Genomic DNA, 18,238 nt, shown 5'->3' with positions numbered 1-18,238 from the left:
CCCAGAACTGGACACAATATTCCAGATGGTGTCCCACCATGGCAGAGTAGAGGGGAAGGAGAACCTGTCTCGACCTACTAACCACCCCCCTTCTGATACACCCCAACCCTCGCCTGCACGGAGGTGAGGTGCCAAACACAGCGTCACAAAAAGAAAAAAAAAACCCACTTTTTTTTTGTTTGGTTGGTTTTGGGTTTTTTGGCAACACTGCTGCACGGTTCTCATAAGATTCGCTGGAAGGATGCCAAGGATACACACCCTGCAGCCCAACCTTCTTCCCACTCCCCTCCCAGCACCTCCCCCATGCACCTCACTGCACCCGCTTCTCCCACCCAGGAATCCCTCTGGAAAGCTGCCGGCAGTCTCTGCCCAGTGCCAGCAGCGTGTCCCCAAGGATACACATCTTTCATTTGTTAGAGAGGCTGATATCAAAAAGTCAGCAAAAAGACTCTATAATGCTGTTTTGAAAGCATTAAAAAGCAGGCACTTTCACTGCAGCGCACCGGACGTTCGGAGATTACTCCTCTAATCAAGCATGCGTGTGATTCACTCTTCTTAGTATTTATTACATACACCTATTGCATATTCGTGTTTCTACTGCTTAGTTAATACATTAAACATAAGTTATTTACATAACCCCACCCTTTGCAGGAAGACCTTCTTTGGTATTCGAGGGTCTTCATCAGGGGTCTCTAGTGGTCCCCAGTGTCTTCACAGCCTGGTACCCCCACCCCGTGTTGGCTTCTTGACCTGATTTCTTGAGCATGCATATTGCCATTTTGTGCTGCTACTCAGCAAAAGCCATGTAGGTCTTTCTTCATTTAGTGGAACATTACACTTCCCAGCTTGCAAACTGAGGACATCCCACTTTGCCTCATGTCCAGTCTCCATAGAGCTATTGTTTCTCTGTTAGGTTTCTGTAACATTATGCCTATTCTCACCACATTAGGCCTAGTCTTGCTAGCTTATGCCTAGGGGTTTCTAAAAGTTTTGTTCTTCTTATCAGTCCCACCTACTTAATGAAGTGTGAGTCCCTAAACCAAAAGCAAACAAAGTGACAGTAAAAATCAGGTCCCTCACAACACACCTATTAAAGAACAGCAGCAGGCTGATATTAGAGACCCAACTCTCTGTTCCTAAGTGCAGCTATCATTATTAAGGAAAAGCAGGAGCCATTTACACAACTCATCTAAGCCTGAAGTACCCTAAAGAACACCACTGAAGTATTCTAAGAAGATCTGACTCCTCAGCTTGCAAAAATGAAGTCTGAAAATAGTTCATCTGGAAAATATCTAGACTTTCAAAACTCGTGGGTTTTGTTCAATTGTCAGCCTGTACACTTTGGGAAGTTAAATATCAGAGGTTAAGTCATGAAAGCTCCACAGGCTTATGAGCAAAGAGATCCTACCTCCAGAATTACTTTGCTAAGCAGAGTTTGCAAATCTGATCCTTTGTTTACCTGCTTTCCTGAAAACCTTCACTAAACATAAGGTCACCATTCCCAAGACAAATGAAAAGCAAACAACAAAATAGAAAACAAATTTTATTGAATGAACAAAAGACTAAAAGTTTCCCATTTTTGGTTAACAAAAGCAGCAACCTACAAAACCCCTGCATTCCATGACAAATCTTTTAATGTCAAAAAATTAATACTTGAGCAAGTATGAATTAACGTCTGTATGCATAAAGCTACAACTGTTGAGATGTGTTTGGGCAAACAACTGAATGAATTTCAAATTGGAGGAGGAGGGTGAAAATAAGAAAGAGACTGCAGAAGGACACCTGAAAAAGCTTTAATTGTTTGCTGGCTGAGAGGTATATCATTAGGGCTGCCAGCAGTTTTCGGCACTTGCATCCTCTTCATACAAAATTAAAAGAGCAGGAAAAAAATGACAACAGGTTTTAAGACTGAACAAGGACAAGAACTGCCAACAGAACACAATGTTCAGCTAGCTCATTTGGTTAATGGTAAACGCAGTTTTTTAATACCAAATTTCACAAGCTTGTGTTAAGCGAGTCTGTGCTCTCAAGAGGCTCCAGGATAAGAATTCAGCCACTGTACCCACAGAGCAAAAGCAAGAAAGAGGGTCTGTCCTCAAACTTTCCCTGCCACAGGCAGTTCCTCTCAGTCTAAAACAGTCATCTAGCTACTGGAAAAGTAACTGAGATCTACTTGACAAAATATGATTATCTGACAGAAGTCTACTGGGAACTAAATGGGGAATGTACATTCACTTCAGAAATCTGATGAGGTTTTCTAACCTATGTGATTTTTTAATTTTCACTGGATATGGGCAGCCTTCATAAAATGGAGTGTTAAAAAGGAAGGCAATGGTTACTTGATCCTTATATCATTTGAAGAATAACCCTTTTTATAAAGTCATGTAATAAATGTTCATGCTTTTGAATACAAAGTATTTTCAATGAAGTCTGTTTATTACTTTGACTAATTTCAATCTGCTTTTCTGTTTTCACGGATCTGGACACAGCACAATTATTTCAGAAGAAATGATTGATTTTTCTGTCATACTTTTGATTGCAAAACTACAATAATCTGTGCTTTTCTGTGAATTTATACAGATCTCATCCATTACAACCGTATCATCAGTTGTATTTAACAATTACGAAGCTGTATCTTATACCATAATTTCTATTCATATGCATTCTAAGACTAATAACCCCTAATATGTCTTGATTAAAACTAACTTTAAGATATCAACTCCATTCTCTGAAGTTAATTTTAATCATTCCCATCATAATCATTATAACTTTGATACCCACTGTTCCTCCTCTCACGAAGATGAGATTTCTTCCACGTTGATTCTTGATGAAAGCCAGCACTGAAAGATCGACCCAGTCGTCCATGTTGTTTCTTAGAGATATTGTCTTCACTCTCAGATTTGGAAATTCCATGTCCTTGTGTTTGGGATTGTTTATCCTGTCTAACATTTCCAAGTGGAAAATTCCAAGGACCAAATCTTTGCCAGTTAAGTCTCTGGAAGGCAATGATGCAATGAAGATTTCCTCCAACCTAATCAAAGTAAAAAGGTTCTTTGTTAAATGCACACAGACGCATTTCTAACATACATCAATATTTGAAATTAACATCTTGGCAGGTAAAAGAATTTGTTAAAAAGAAAAAAAAACAAAACAACACATCAGCAAACAAAAAACCCTCCACAAAATCATAGCAACAAACAACTCTGCTCAGTCCATTTTGATTGTTTCCCAGATTCAATTACTGCCTTCTTTCTCATCTTTTAAAGTTATCCTTTTAATCTTTCATGGCTTGTGTAACTTTTCTGTCAGTCTTTTTTACTCTCCTGCCACTTTCACTCAAGTTATCTCTTTTGGCATCTTCTCAGCTTGCTGACACTCTTTCATAGGGTCTCCACATTTGAAATATTCTCTTCAGCCTATTATTTCTCATAGAATTTCAATCTGCAAATGAAAAATCAATCCCCCACCCACAAGACATAGCCCTGTCTATAAGAAAGCAAGCTATGTGAATTGGCAGTAAGTCCATGCAACAGAGACACAGGCATTCTTTTAAATTTGATCCTACTTGACTGTACTTTCCTGCTTACATGTAGCTAGAAGGCCACGCGCCAAAAGGATCCGTCTGTAATCTGTACAGTACTTCTATACTTGCTACAGCTATATTTTAAGCCAACAAGATTAAATACTGTGACCAAATATATTGTATACACAGATACCCTGGTTCATCCTAGCGTATGCCAGGCTACGGCTGTATTTTATCTTGTCCTGCAAGCAAATATAAATGACTCTGATATGTAAGTACCCCCATATTTGACTTTTGTCTTCAACAGTAGCTCATAACGAATTTCTTTTAGTGAAGTAATCTTAAACTGCTGAAGTATGAATAAGTTTGCCAAAAGTCTACAGTGAATTTCCTCCCATCTTAGTAAGTTTACCTTACCTTCTTTGTCTTCCGATGCTGCAATCCTCTCTCTAGGTGTCGAATATCTAGATATTCTGGATTTTGGGTGTTTAGGTCAGTGACAATATCTGCCCACCTACAGAATAAGATTATTACTACTCAGCTGGTATTTATTAAACCTCAGCACCACTAAGACTCATGTACATACACATGCAAATACAGATTTGCAGCTTTAAATACTCTTAGCAGTGATTTAAAGATATACGAAAGATATAAGCGCAAAGATATAAAACCCTCAGTATTAGATATATCCAGATAGATATAAAAGCATCATTTTTAATCAAAGCATTCACAGTGATTATTCATCTTCTCGGGAAACAGTTTCCAAAATATGAGCACCACGAGTCATTAGTTGCATTGCTTACCCATACCAATTCATCAATTTGTGAAAGGAAGAACTAAAGTGTGGTTTAAACAAGGAGAAAAATTATTTTTTACTTTATTTAATCCTCTCTTACCCTTTTACATTAATTTGTTTGAACCCTTGTCTGTTTTTCTCACCCAGTAAATCCAGCTTTATCAGACAGGTCTCACCATAACTCGTTTCTCCATTCTGTTTAATTCCCTTCTGCAATAAACTACCTATTCAGTCATTCCCCATCCGCTCACCTCTTCGGAGTTTCATAGCTCCTTCTAGCCTCAGTGAAACCAATATCCCCATACTCCAGACCTCTTTAAGCCTACATATTGCCTTTTCAGTTCTTTTAATGTTTAATCACTTGCCTCTCTCTAACGCCGCTCTCTAAGTTTAGAAAATCCATTTCCAGCCCAACTTTTGCCCTCCTATCTTAAGCACAAAACTTTGTGATACCTCCCATTGGGACTGTAACAGGAAAAATAATGTCTCTACAATCAAAAATAGTATTACAAAGGTTTGGATTCTATATCCAGAGATCTTTTCCTGTGCCATTTGTAGCCCATATACCACAGAACAAAACTCTGCCAGTGGGATGTATACTATGCCATTTCTCAGCACAGCAACCGCATGCATAATGTGATTTTTATTTTGTTGCATTTAATCTCATTAGCCAAAAATATCCAGCTATTTACAGTTACTGACATAGTCACACCACTGACAAAACAAACAACAAAAAACTTTTGAGTTTAACATACTGGGATAGATCTGACTGGCTATGAAACTGTCAGATAAGCACTTTCAAACAATTTTCCAAAATAATTAGAAAATAGAGAAGAACAAAGAAGTTGTGCGATTTCCCCCCCAGGTCTTTTCCTAATATATCAAGAAAAATCACTCTATAATAAACTCAGGAGGTGGCAGAGAATCTATTTGCTAAAACTTTGGCCATGGAATTAGTTTATAAAGAAATACTGTTCTTTTGTACTGTTCCATAATTTCAGAAATTAATATTAAGCATTATGAACTAGCATGCAAAGTAAAGCTCAGAAAACTATTTTATTAATTTATCATAGCAAATATAACTAAGAAATGAAATTTCTACATAGTGCCCTGTAGCTCTCCTAGCCTGTAGGTCTAATTTGGACACCAACTTTATACCATAGAATCACAGAATCATTTAAGTTGGAAAAGACCTTTAAGGTAATTGAGTCCAACTGCTACCTAACACCGCCAAGTCCACCACTAAACCATGTCCCTGAGAACCTCATCTATATGTCTTCTAAACACCTCCAGGGATGGTGACGCAACCACTTCCCTGGGCAGCCTGTTCCAATGCCTGACAACCCTTTTAGTGAACAAATTTTTTCCTAATATCCTATCTGAACCTTCCCTGGCACAACTTGAAAGCATTTTGTCTTGTCCTATCACTTGCAACTCAGGAAAAGAGACCAACCCCCTCCGTGCTACAACCTCCTTTCAGGTAGCTGTAGACAGTGATAAGGTCTCCCCTCAGCCTCCTTTTCTCCAGGCTAAACAGCCCCAGTTCCCTCAGCTGCTCCTCATCAGACTTGCGCTCCAGACCCCTCACCAACTTCACTGCCATTCTTTGAACTCTCTCCAGCATCTCAATGTCCTTCCTACAGTGAGGGACCCAAAACTGAACACTGGATTCAAGGTGGGGCCTCACCAGTGCTGATTACAGGGAAAATGATCTGTTCCCTGGTCCTGCTGGTCACACAATTCCTGATACAAGCCAGGATGCTGTTGGCCTTCTTGACCACCTGCGCACACTGCTGGCTCATGTTCAGCTTGCTGTCAATCAACACCTTCAGGTCCTTTTCTGCCGGGCAGCTTTCCAGCCACTCTTCCCCAAGCCTGTAGCGCTGCCTGGGGTTGTTATGACCCAAGTGCAGGACCTGTGCAGCACTTGGCCTTGTTGAACCTCATACAACTGGCCTCAGCCCAACAATCCAGCCGGTCCAGATCCCTCTGTATGGCCTTCCTACTCTCCAGCACATCAACACTCGAGCCAACTTGGTGTTGTCTGCAGTCTTACTGAGGCTGCACTCAATCCCCTCATGCAAATCACTGATACAGAGATTAAACAGAACTGGCCCAAATTCTGAGCCCTGGGGAACACCACTCGTGACTGGCTGCCAGCTGGATTTGAGTCTGTTCACCACAGTTCTTTGGGCCCAGTCATCCAGCCACTTTTTTACCCATCTATGATTACACCTATCCAAGCCTAGCATATATTAGTATATTCATTCGAAAGAACTAAAAAGTCAGTTGGTGACCCTTAGTAAAGAAATACAAATGGTTTTGAAAGAAAACATACTGTTTTATATCCTAACTAAGTAACGTACCGTTTACAGTGTATTGTTGGATGTTTTCTGCTTGGCTCTCCAATTAAGATCCAATATTCTACTTCTTGCTGCAAGACACGACCTCTGTTCAATAGAAGATACAATCCTAGTAAGATTTATTGTGCATACTAAAAAGAAAAAGAGAGATTAACATTCCATTGTTCTTTTTAGGATTTTCTAACATTTAAAATTGTCTCCTCAGCCAAACTGGAAAACAGCTCCTACACTATAAATAGTGTTTGCAATTGCATACAGGGAAACATTTTGTATCACAAGGCCTGGAAGCAAGATACAAGCTATTACTTATTATTTGGGAAAAAAAGATCTTCATGAAAGACAGCATTACTTGGATGAAAGGCAGTTTACTGTAAGATCCAAATATAAACATAACAATGGAAATAAGAGTCATGGAAAGCCACACAAACGTGGAACAAACATCTTCCTCCCCATCTGTGATGTCCCACACAGTCACGAAAGAGTCCCTTACACTATTTTTAAGTTATACCTCAGCTGATCACGGTTACAGACAGCTGTAACCTGCATAAAACAACTCCTAAGCACCCATTATCACATAGGAAAAACAAAACTCTTAACCAATACTAGCTCAGGTTTGTAAGCAGCTTCCAAGAAATTCAAAACCTGCAGTAACTTTGTCAGGGAAAATTTGTGACTGTCATCAGGGCAGAATGATGAGATATGGAGGACTGTTCTATGACTTCCTGTGTTTAATTATCCTATGAAAAAGTACTTCAGTTTCAACTGTAACGAAAACTGAGATTTTTCTGCCTAGGGAATTAGACAGCATAAGGTCTTACTGCTTGCTATAATTTGTTTAGTTATAATTCCCTGTAAAATAACAATGTATGCCATCATTGTACAGATGGGAAACCAAGACACAGGATAGATTGACTTACCTAAAGTCACACTGGAAGTCTGTGGTTGAACTGGGAACTGGACCCAGGTCTCCCGAGTCCAAATCCAGCAACCTAAGATCATACAGGAAGTCTGTGGGTGACCTAAGAACTGCCTGCTAAACTTAGCCTAGCAACCTATCTACCCATTTCTTTCGGAACTTACTACGTTTCTTAGATTCATCTTTTACAAAAAGCTTGCCTTTGTAACTAGAATGCAAAAACAGGTAAACAAGAACTGCTGCAGAATCTACTGATAGTGCTTCTGGAACCTAAGCATATTTTTTCCCAGTAATTTATTAAAAGATATGAAGAGAACAGGGTGCTCTTCTGGTCTGGCCTCCAGCCTACAATAAGGCTACAAAAGCTCCTTGAACTCATTACTTCATGTTAGATTGTTAGAAGAGATTTGTTGTTAGGAAGAAAATCTGATACTGACTTAGAAATATAATCCATTTCAACCATGGGTAAAGTATTTACATTGTTGTTCTTGCTCATTACTAAACAATATAAATTCAAACTAGATATAAGGCATATTAAGTTTCCACACATTGGACGGTATTATTTCTCAAACTGCATTTTTCATCTAGTCAACTTTTTTTTTCCACTTTGCTCTTCCAGTGCAGACTCTTAGTAACTTATCAAGTAAGTAAGCCATGAACCTTCTGGTAAACTTAAGCAGCCTGATGTGTTGGACTTCTATTTGGGGTATATTTTCCACACCCTTATCACTCACCTGGCATATCAGTCAATGCAATCTTAAAACACCTTCTGTATTCTTTTGTTCATATACTAAAAGCTTTCATTAACGCTACGGTCAGACTCACACTGGGAACAAACGAGATCCAGATGTTATGCTTTATTCCCTCCAAACAATTACCATTTTGAACTCTAAAACAGAGCTAGAACCCTCCATTGCTTAATGTGACTCTACATCTTCAACACAGCCGAAGGTAGACTGCTTGGGAAGAGAAGTGCAAGACTGAGGCTCACCTTACACCAGTGACCTACTCTTTTCATTGTTTACCCTCCTATTGGTATCTGCTAATTTTGTCAGGAATTGTCTTCTTATGCTCAATGATAATACAAACAAATACTGACCAACAGTTGAACCTTGAGAAAGTCCAACAGAAACCTCCAATACATACTGTGTTTGCAACTATTAATACTTTGAGAGAGGAAAAACAGTTTAATTTAATATGATCCTGTGAAGGAGGTAAAACAAACTACTCTCAGCATAAAGGTAAAGGCCTTACAAAAGCTAACACACATTGCCTCAAGATTACAAAATTTTTCAAATTTAAAATTTGTGGTTTTATTACAAGACTTTCCCTAAACTCCGTATTAATATCAATGCTATTATCCGCTTTTAAAACCTACATTAAATTGACACCTGTATCAACTATTCCATTATCTTATCATGAGTAATGTCACCCTGACAAATCTGAAATTATTCAGGTAACTGTAGTTTTATTCTAAAACAACTGGCACATTAACTTTTCTCCTGATTCTTGAGAAGTGCTCCAGCATTCCAAACATACTGTGGTAGTCCAGAGGTTCTCTCTCCTCTAGCCCCTCGACAATTCTTGGTAACAAATTACTCAGATATCTTTACTTTTTTAAAGTCCTACACTCCAGTAGTTGCAGTTTATCATTAGTCAACACTGCAAAAAAGTATATAACTACCATCCTGCAATACCTACACATCCCCTGTTCTCACTGTACACAAACATGGGTTTCTGAAAATGCAGATTTTCTCACATCCACATCGTAATGGATTAATATAACTGTAGGTCTTTTGCTTATAGTTTATGAAGAAAAACGCCAATGCACACAGACACACTTCTTTTGTTTCTCCCAAGCTCTCTGGAAACAGACTCCCCCCATAATTAGCTGGCTTTTCTTTTTTTTTTTCTTAAAAAATACCTGGGATTTCTCAGCCCATTTAGTTTTATTTTTCAGGCTTGTTACCTTCACTTGTCCTTCAAGTAAATAACTACCTTCTCTATATATGGCTACAATGTCTTTAAACAATTTCTTCCTACAATTCACAGTTTTCTGTTTACATTCTTTCAATCTAGTTTGCTTAGTTGTGTTTAAGTCCTTTCAAATTACACAGTAGTGTTTTGCTAGTTCAGACATAAATGTTTTTACAACATACACTGAAATGGTATTTCGGGAGAAAAATGGTTATTAACTTCCAGTAAATTTTTCTTTATGTTTCCTTCACTAAAATAAGCATAAACACAGTATCTTACCTATAGGCTTTACTAGCTTTTACGGGGGTTGCTTCAAATCCAATTGGGCAAAAATAATGGTTTTGGCAATGGTAGATGTAGGCCATTGTTTCATCTTTCAGTCCACGTGTTAGTTTTGCAAGTGCCCCTGCAGCTACAAAGAAAGATGAGGTTACAGCCCAGAGTGCTTTGGATCCTGTTTGATAATATAAAATAGTTACACTGCTTTTTAAAATAAGAGGACATGACCTGACAGGCATGCACAAAATAGAGTTTTGATTTCAAACTTCTTAGTATTTAATTTCCTGCCTGGTGCAAGAAAATTAAAATCTGCCACACAGTCTGTACTAGGAAAACGCAGTATAAAGTATGCATTGTATCTAGATAAAGTCTTATTAAATGTTATTTGCTCTGGGGAAGAAAAAAAAAAAGAAAAAAAAAAGGCAAAAAAAAAGAAGCATCTCTTAACCTAGGAAATACACACTGCAACACAAGGCAGTCCCACTGCTCCAAGTCAAATGTAGCACACATCAATGATACTGCTGAAACCTCTGAAAGCTTTCAAACTTATTGATATCATGAGCTTCTTGGAGCTTCCCATCTCAGGAACACCTCCCACTCTTGGGCATACAGTATTTTGTAATGTGACTGCAGTGCTCAGTTTCAGGAAAAGACTAGAAAAGGCACTGAAAAATGACAAAATTCTCAAATGGGATATCAAGAACAAAAACACCAAAGATTTTCCCTTCAACAATCTCTCCCAAAACTTTTCAGCATCCTTTTATCCTTTTAAAAACTCTCCCGTTAGAAGATAATTACCCAGACTATATCAAAGGCTAATAAACCATGTATCAAAGTATAATTTTTCTTTAGGTAACACACTCAAAAGTAGACATAAAAATGCAGCTTCATAAACCAATTTAGAATAATCACCTAACTTTTAGAGACAGCTGTTGAAGTCAAGCAGAATTGATGAGTTCACTAGCTTCAAAAAAATAAATTTTTAAAAGTATAAAACATTTAGTAAAGATATTAATATTTTCATGCTGTACATTCTAAGTTTTTATGCAACATAGATTTCTAATATGCTAAAATAAAAATGTGTTTTTCCCCCAATGTATTACAGCAAACACCTCTTCCAGGACACCAACACAGAACTGGAAGGGCAGTGTCCTCTTAGATACCTTAAAATTCTAGTTCTGTGATAGCAGAATTCAGAGCACAGAATATATTTTATCAAAATAAAACTAAAAATTTAAGTTTTAGCAAAATTAGAGAAAGAGTAAAACCAGAAATATCAGGCAACTTGGCATTATTTGATTGTTTATCTCAAACTGGAAATACCACTTGAAGAATTTGTCCAGTCAAATGCTACATATTGCAGGATTTTTCAGCTTATATACTGTAAGGTGAATGCTTTAGGATTAGCTACATACCAGTTTCTCCAGCTGTCTTGTTCTTCCCATGAGGTTTATACAGAACATACGAGCATCCCTTGATATGGAAGTGATCGTTTATTTGTCTAAACCATCTGAAACAATAAGCTTAGAGATTGTAGTAACTCAAGAGTTATTAAATGCAATTTTCTCTCACTTTTCCCCTGCTTGACAGTTTAGGAAAAAAGTCTCAGTGTGCTACTAAGTACCTACCACATTGATATATAGATTGCAGAGGACCATCACGCAAACAAAACTTAGCATATCCTAGAGAGACAAATAAATATACAAAGGCTTTTTCTTCACTTTGCTTTTTCAGACCAAACATATATCCATAATAAACAAAGGACTGGATGTGAAAAGTTCCTATTGTGCTCCATCCAGTCACTTCTAATTTTCAGTTACTCAGTTTTTCAAAATACACTCAAATTCTGAAGTGTCAAGCTTCAACCACAATTTGTAAGCTACACCAAGGGAATCTTCTAAGACACCAGAAGGCAGGACCCTTCAAGTGAGACTTTCTGCAAATCATGTTGGGCTTCTATCACATGAGCTTCACAATGTCAAGGCATTACAAGAGTCCCATACTGCAGCACCTCACAGCAGCAGGGCGTGAGGACAGGTCTGCAAAGACGACTTTTCCTCAAATATTTTTTCCACATTAGAAGATGCACATTCACATCTCTGAAGATGATATCTCAATCACAAAGCTACATTGGGTGATGGTGTTGGCTCTCAGCCCTCCTGTTTCCCAGTCTGCCAAGTACTTAAAAATAATTTAACCAGGCAGAAACAAACAAACACACACACACACAGAAAAAAAAGAACACCACCTATTAAGGGTAATTTTTCTGCAGCACTTAAAGCACTCACAGGGAAAAAGGAAGAAGAATTCCAAGTTTAACTTTTATCTGCATAGACTAATGACATAAAGAGACAGAACATTTTATCAGTTTAGTCTCTGAGGGTTGCTATACTCTGACATACTCCTATAGAGATCCAAAATCTGCATCCAAGTCTCCCAAGGCAGAGAAGGAAGTTTTTGTAACACTCTGCAATGATCTAGCCATTATGCTACCATGAAAGTACAGACTGCTGCCACATTTTCAAATCCAGCACCCATGTTCTGCGCCAAACCTTATATATTGCCTTCAAAAATACTAAATATATCAAATGCAAACCATGAAACAGGCAAGAACACTGCAAAATTTTGGAATCTCACAGAAGGTAACACACCAAAGCCCTGCCTAGATGCTCAGCACTCAAGTACGATATGCTCCTGCCCCCATTTAATCCTAAAATTATTTATGAGTTTAATAACACAAGAAAATAAGGACAAAGATTTTAGGCCCAACTCATCAAGATCAGGAAACAGCAGAGCAGAAGTGAAACAGAATTTGAAAGTCCAAGTCTTCTGTGACTCCAGTCCCATATCTTCTTTTTCCACCCCCCCGCCTCCCCCCCCCGCTTCTTCCTGAACAGTTCCATCGCAGCAAAGGTGCAGCACTCACTATGTCATTTTTAATTCTTAATTTAAGTTTTACATAAATCTACCAGTATATCAATCACCTTTTCAGGCTGTTTCAGTGACATTAGCAAGCATTCAATGTGCATTTTCAAAAACAGGAAAATGAGGGTGAAGAAAAAATTTCCTAACCAGGAGACTGGATTCATTAGACTATTATACAACCATTACACAAACTGAACCAAAAATCCAACAGAATTTCATGTTCACCTGATCTGTGTAGCCACATTGCACTATACTAAAACAGCTAGCACAAAAAACTCTTGGAAAGGTTTCTTCGGACACTGTCAGAATACCCAGGTATGCTTCATTATTCTAAAGCTTAAGAGGATTAACTCACGTCAGTCACTTTTTTTTTTTCTAAATAAATGAACTATTACTATAAAGGTTCTGTCTTTTAGCTTTATGTTATTTTTGCATACATTAACAATCAAGCCACATCAAAAGCACCAGACATACCTCATTAAAGTTGTATTTCCAGTGAAGGGACCAAACCTAATCTCCTCAAATGGGGGCTGAAAGCCCAGTATATGCAAAGCTTCTTCTTGAGTAATAGGTGGTAAACTAAAACAAAAAACAAACAAAACAAAAAAACAAAAAGAAGTTGTTTTATGAAGTGATTAGCAATATATTTTGGACTCTCTAGAGGCAAAGTGGTCTGTGTGTGACTTACCTTCCAGCTCCCAGTGTACTATATAAGAAGTTCCAGCAAGACACTAAGGATGAAATTCCACAGGAAGTCTTGTATTGAGGTCGACTAACACAATACCTAAACCAAACAAGACCCCAAACACATTAGAAAGAATTCTTGATTTAATAAGAGGAGCAACCTGAACTACTTTTCTGTGTGTCATGCCATTGAAGTGCCATGTTATATTAAATGTTTTTACTTTGCCGGTATTAAAAAAAAAAAAAAGAAGAAAGAAAGAATAGTACATTCTTAACAACAACAATAAAAAAAAGAGCAAATACGTTAACAATTTCTTTAAGTTTGCCAGATACCACCGCCCTATTTCATATAAATCAGTCAAATTTGTAACAGCCCCATGGGAGTTCTGTACAAGAGATCCTGTAGGAAAAAATAGTTCTGTACTAACATAATGTACAGTTTGATCCACTCTCTTCTAACACATGAACTTGTAGTAAGTTGCATCTCTATCACTTTACTAATGAATGTCATTCCAGGTTGCAGATTCTTTAAGCTAACTAATTTTCTGATGTCACAGATATACAGTAAGAACCAGATCGATTCATTAAACTAAGTTAATTTAGTGAACTATATTCATTTGATATATTTTGTATAGAACTGACAAATTCTGATCAAGTATTTCCTTGTCAAAAGAAAAATCAGGAATAACACGTATCAGTACCATGTTTAAGGTTACTTTTTGCTTGACCATGCTAATGAACTTGGGGTTTTTTAGTAATGAATCCCCATTACTAAGAGAAAAAAATTTTTAGAAAGAAAAATGTTTTTACTATTTAAAAAAATGGGAGGAAAGCTCTCATTCTTCTTGTAGAAAGTATGAGATTTAGTTTACGTGTTTAACATATCTCCATTTCTAATTGAAAGAGAAGCATTAAGACATTCCTAAGAAGTTTGAAATCAAATAACCAGCAAGACTGATTACCAACAAACTGCATGGTGATAATCTTAAATAAAATTCATAAATAGTACCATCTCCGAAGGTCCAACACTTTCCTCTCCTTCACATCTTCAAGAGCAGAACGCTGAGAACACTCCCTGTATTGTTTGCTTTTTTTGTCTAGGGATTTTTTCTTTGTCACTTGCTTCTTCATGTTGCCTGCAAAACAGATTTCAGAAACAAATGAATACCTAGTTTACCTTTTGTATCTATCTTCTTAAATATTTTTACTTACAGCATGAACCTCAACAGAGACACTGGTTGTGTCAGTATGTCCAAACTTGGACTAAACATTAATTGAATGAAAAATTTCAGATGCATAGTCGAGATTGTCAACACGTTTGTAAGGCTGTCATTAGCTCTGTAAACAACATCTTGTTTTTCTGAATAGAATTAATGGTGACCTGCCCAACTGTTCAGATAGAGCAGTAAATCTCATTATTCTAATGCGTTAAATCATCCATCCCAAAAATAGACTCTCAGGTCTCATGGACTTCCCATCTCCTAACATTAAATGCACAAGGAGATATAATGAAGCACTTGTTTTTCACAGCCAAGTCCTGTAACCAGATACACTTCCTGATGAAAACTTAAATGCAAATCCAGTGAGAATAATATACTCGTGAGGTCTTTTCCTTTTTGTAAGCCACTGAGATGGTAGAAAATTAAAAGTGTTGAGCCACAGGCTAAAGCAGGAATATTTCTGTTCCATTTTAAAGCCATCATATCCAAATGAAATATACCACATATATTTTAGCAAAATTTATCATCCTGTAAAATATTATCATTTATTTCTTAAAGACACTACATGTACACATAAAAAGGCAATGGCAACTTCCTAACTGTATTTAAGTTTTGCTAAACTGGTTTCAGCCTAGTAGACAAAACAGGAACTTGACTAGCTAGGCAACCCATTAAGGAAAACAGCTACAGCCAGCTGTAGAAAAGAACAGGGATTACGGGGGAAAGAAAAAAAAAAAAAAACACACCACACACACCAAAAAAGCCCACCACACAAAACACAAACGCATATGTAAGTGCCTGATTCACAGTTGCAATTTGTGACCAGGCAGAGAAAAAAACATAGGAAACAGCAAAGAAGTCAGTTTTGAAGAAATGGGCTCCCTAACATTGTATACATATATCAAATCAAAATACATACGTTTTCACTACAGAAAACAACTGCTTTCCTAAATAACTGTAATTATTTCATTTACACGTCGTAAGTAAACCATGTCTTTAATTTCAAAATACATCTCTGTAGTACCTTGAAACATCTCTGCAAGTGACAAACCTGTACTTAACATGTAATAGTAATCACTGCACAATGTGTTACGCTCTACAAAACAGAAAACACCCCAAAAACCCAAGAAAAAAAAAGAAAACAAACTCTAACCAAAAGCCACCACAAGCAATACCCCAAAAAAAACCCATAGACAATTAAGCAAAGGCCAACCTTGTTTTAGAGCTACTTCCCCAGCAGCTACACTTGATTTCTACTCCTCCTACCTCATCCTCTCCTTCCCCGATGAGCAAATTGTTTGAAATGACATACAGGCTCTTCTATAGCAATTCCTCAAGAGATACCTGTGCTGACCAGCCCCCTTCACAATGAAGCTGTAAACATAACACCTTTTCATATCACAACATAAAATCTTCACCACCTCACCTGCTTTGTTCTTCAGATTTGTGGTCACGCCATTGAACTCTGATTTGTCAATTTCCCATGCCAAGGGAAGCTTCCCAAGATCACCAGGCAAGCTTTCCAAGTCAGTATCTTCCCTGTAGATTATTTCTGAAGCACCAGTTTGAATGCCAAGTAAGCCAGGTGTGTTATTTCCAGCATTTAAGGCAGCACTGCCTGACAGACAGGCACTAACTGAAGCACTTGGGCTTTTACAAATAGATGGTACTCTGTTTAAAAAAGCATAGTCTGAGCAGATGGTATAAAATTTCTCTCGTGTATGAGTCACAGGACATCCCCATGGATAATGCCCATCTCCCCTGGACACCAAGGATGCAGTGGAGGCGTCTGACGTGCAGTATGGCTTCAAGGGATCATGAAGAGAAGCTTCTGGGGATGCTTTCCCAGGTTTGTTTTCAGTGTTCCCATTATTTCCAGAACCATTCTCCTTTTCATCTTCTGAAATGGTAGGCATTGAATGATACTGAAAAGAGTATGGTACAGCTAAGAATATTTTTTTCTTTATGTTTTAATTACAACAGAGTTTGCATCATTGCCTCCATTGTCTCTGCAAGCTATTGATAAGGTACCTGAAAGAAAATGACAAGTTAGTACAAGTGTCTCAATCAATATAAAATATACACAAAGCTTATCTATGAACTCATATACAATAAAAGCTGAAATACCTTTACAGATACATCACAACACACACCGTGTCTTTGTAGAATTCTAGACGTACTTAAGAGGTGTGAGGTGCCCACACCATACACCATAGTGATACCACATGATAGTGGTAATGACAGTGAATACAACATGAGTGATTACACTTGTGAAGCAATACAGGAGTAAAAAGAAAAACAAAACTAAACCAAAAACTTTCCTACATTTACATAACTGTGGTTGACTACTTCTATTATAGTCACAACACTTTGCATATGTGGAGCACAAACTAATTCATGCAAATTAATAAATCAGAGAGACAGTAACCTAAAATCACTTCATTCTGAAGAATCCTGCATGTTTGCTGAAAGTTAAGTTCAAGCTTACAAAAAATTACAGTAACTATTACCTCTGTTGACTGTAAACTGACACTACTACCCTCAATCTGTTCCACTCCTGTCCTCACACGGCTGTTAAGCGTTCCCTTTTATTTTTATGCGCCTCCAATTCTTCAAGATGTGAGAAAGCAAAGCATCAGATTTTGTTTATAGTTGCTAAGAATTACCAAAAACAAACTTAGAAGGCTGGCTTGCTTTTAGTGATTTTTTTTTTTAAAAAAAAAAAAAAAAAAGCAAATTGACAGTACTCATTATCCATCATTTCAGCAGCTTGCACGTCTGTGGTGTGAAGACACACACAGCAGATGGGAAACCTGGCACGCCGGAGGCAGGAGTTTCACTGAAGAGCAGAATCCTGCGACACCGACTTCTGGTCACGGAACACAAACCAACAGCGCGTGTCTCTGCCAGAGCGCGTCTTGAGACCAAACACAAGCAGGGCTCTACTTGAAAGGTTACAAGGCAATAGCAAAACACACGCACGTACTCCGCAGCTGCTGGCAATGAACACAGCCCAGCGGCGCCCAGCCCCGGAACAACCTGCTCTCCTCACCTCCGTGTGGATTCACCCACTCGGGAACCCGCCCAACTGCCCACGGGGTGCGGGACACCGGGGCCCAGCACCGGGGAGGGGCGGGAGGGCTGAGGCACCGCCAATCGAGACCTTGGCGCGGCTCCGTGGGTCCGCCCCCCGCGCCGCCGACAGTTGCTTCCAGAGTGAACAGCCTCGGGTTGCGAGAAAGGCCTGCGGCTCGGCGGGAGGGCGGGCCTGTTCTCTCCCACAGCGCCTGCGAAGGCCGGCGGTGCGGGGGCAGCCAGCAGTGGGGGCAGAAGGGAATGGCGGCGGCTCGGCCCGCGCTCCCGATCCGTTACCTGCGCGGCGCCCGCCTGCGTCGCCTCCCCCGGCCGCGGCGGAGCGGGGACGCCACCGCGCCGGAAGCAGACACGGCGCGCGGGGGGAGGGTGCCGCGCCGTGGGCTCACCTGCGCCCCCACCGCCCCCCGCTTCCTCAGTGCCGCCGGCCGGCACCAACTCTCGCGGCCGGCAGGGGGGGAG

At 38.9% G+C, this 18,238-nt stretch overlaps 1 protein-coding gene across 4 annotated transcripts; it reads right to left on the bottom strand.

The window, feature by feature from the left end:
* Positions 1-1,530: 1,530 nt before the first annotated feature.
* BIVM (basic, immunoglobulin-like variable motif containing) lies at positions 1,531-18,192 on the bottom strand. Of its 4 annotated transcripts, none has more exons than XM_065829678.2 (11): positions 18,056-18,192; positions 16,110-16,714; positions 14,473-14,599; positions 13,468-13,563; positions 13,254-13,358; positions 11,270-11,364; positions 9,855-9,987; positions 7,600-7,671; positions 6,686-6,769; positions 3,941-4,037; positions 1,531-3,031 (listed from the first exon to the last, which is right to left on the bottom strand). In XM_065829678.2, the coding sequence occupies exons 2-11, from the start codon at positions 16,597-16,599 to the stop codon at positions 2,741-2,743; spliced, it is 1,590 nt and encodes a 529-aa protein (XP_065685750.2). In that variant the 5' UTR covers positions 16,600-16,714; positions 18,056-18,192; the 3' UTR covers positions 1,531-2,740. The 4 variants fall into 4 exon arrangements, with proteins under 4 accessions (XP_065685750.2, XP_065685751.2, XP_065685752.2 ...); XM_065829679.2 differs by having other exon boundaries at positions 17,736-18,136; XM_065829680.2 differs by lacking the exon at positions 18,056-18,192 and adding an exon at positions 17,670-17,688.
* Positions 18,193-18,238: the final 46 nt, after the last annotated feature.

This window comes from Patagioenas fasciata, chromosome 1, assembly GCF_037038585.1.
Source record: "Patagioenas fasciata isolate bPatFas1 chromosome 1, bPatFas1.hap1, whole genome shotgun sequence".
Classification (NCBI taxonomy): domain Eukaryota; kingdom Metazoa; phylum Chordata; class Aves; order Columbiformes; family Columbidae; genus Patagioenas; species Patagioenas fasciata.
The sequence above is the reverse complement of the archived record's forward strand: the minus strand, read 5'-3'. Positions and strand labels throughout refer to the sequence as shown.

What these genes read in the sequence shown, in the direction of transcription:
- BIVM (XM_065829678.2), bottom strand. Translation starts at nt 16,599, where the DNA reads ATGCCTACCATTTCAGAAGATGAAAAGGAGAATGGTTCTGGAAATAAT. An exon ending in GACTTCCAGTGTGACTTTAG is followed by an intron (nt 6,770 to 7,599) that starts GTAAGTCAATCT and finishes TCTATTGAACAG; the next exon opens with AGGTCGTGTCTTGCAGCAAG. An exon ending in AGCATCGGAAGACAAAGAAG is followed by an intron (nt 3,032 to 3,940) that starts GTAAGGTAAACT and finishes TACTTTGATTAG; the next exon opens with GTTGGAGGAAATCTTCATTG.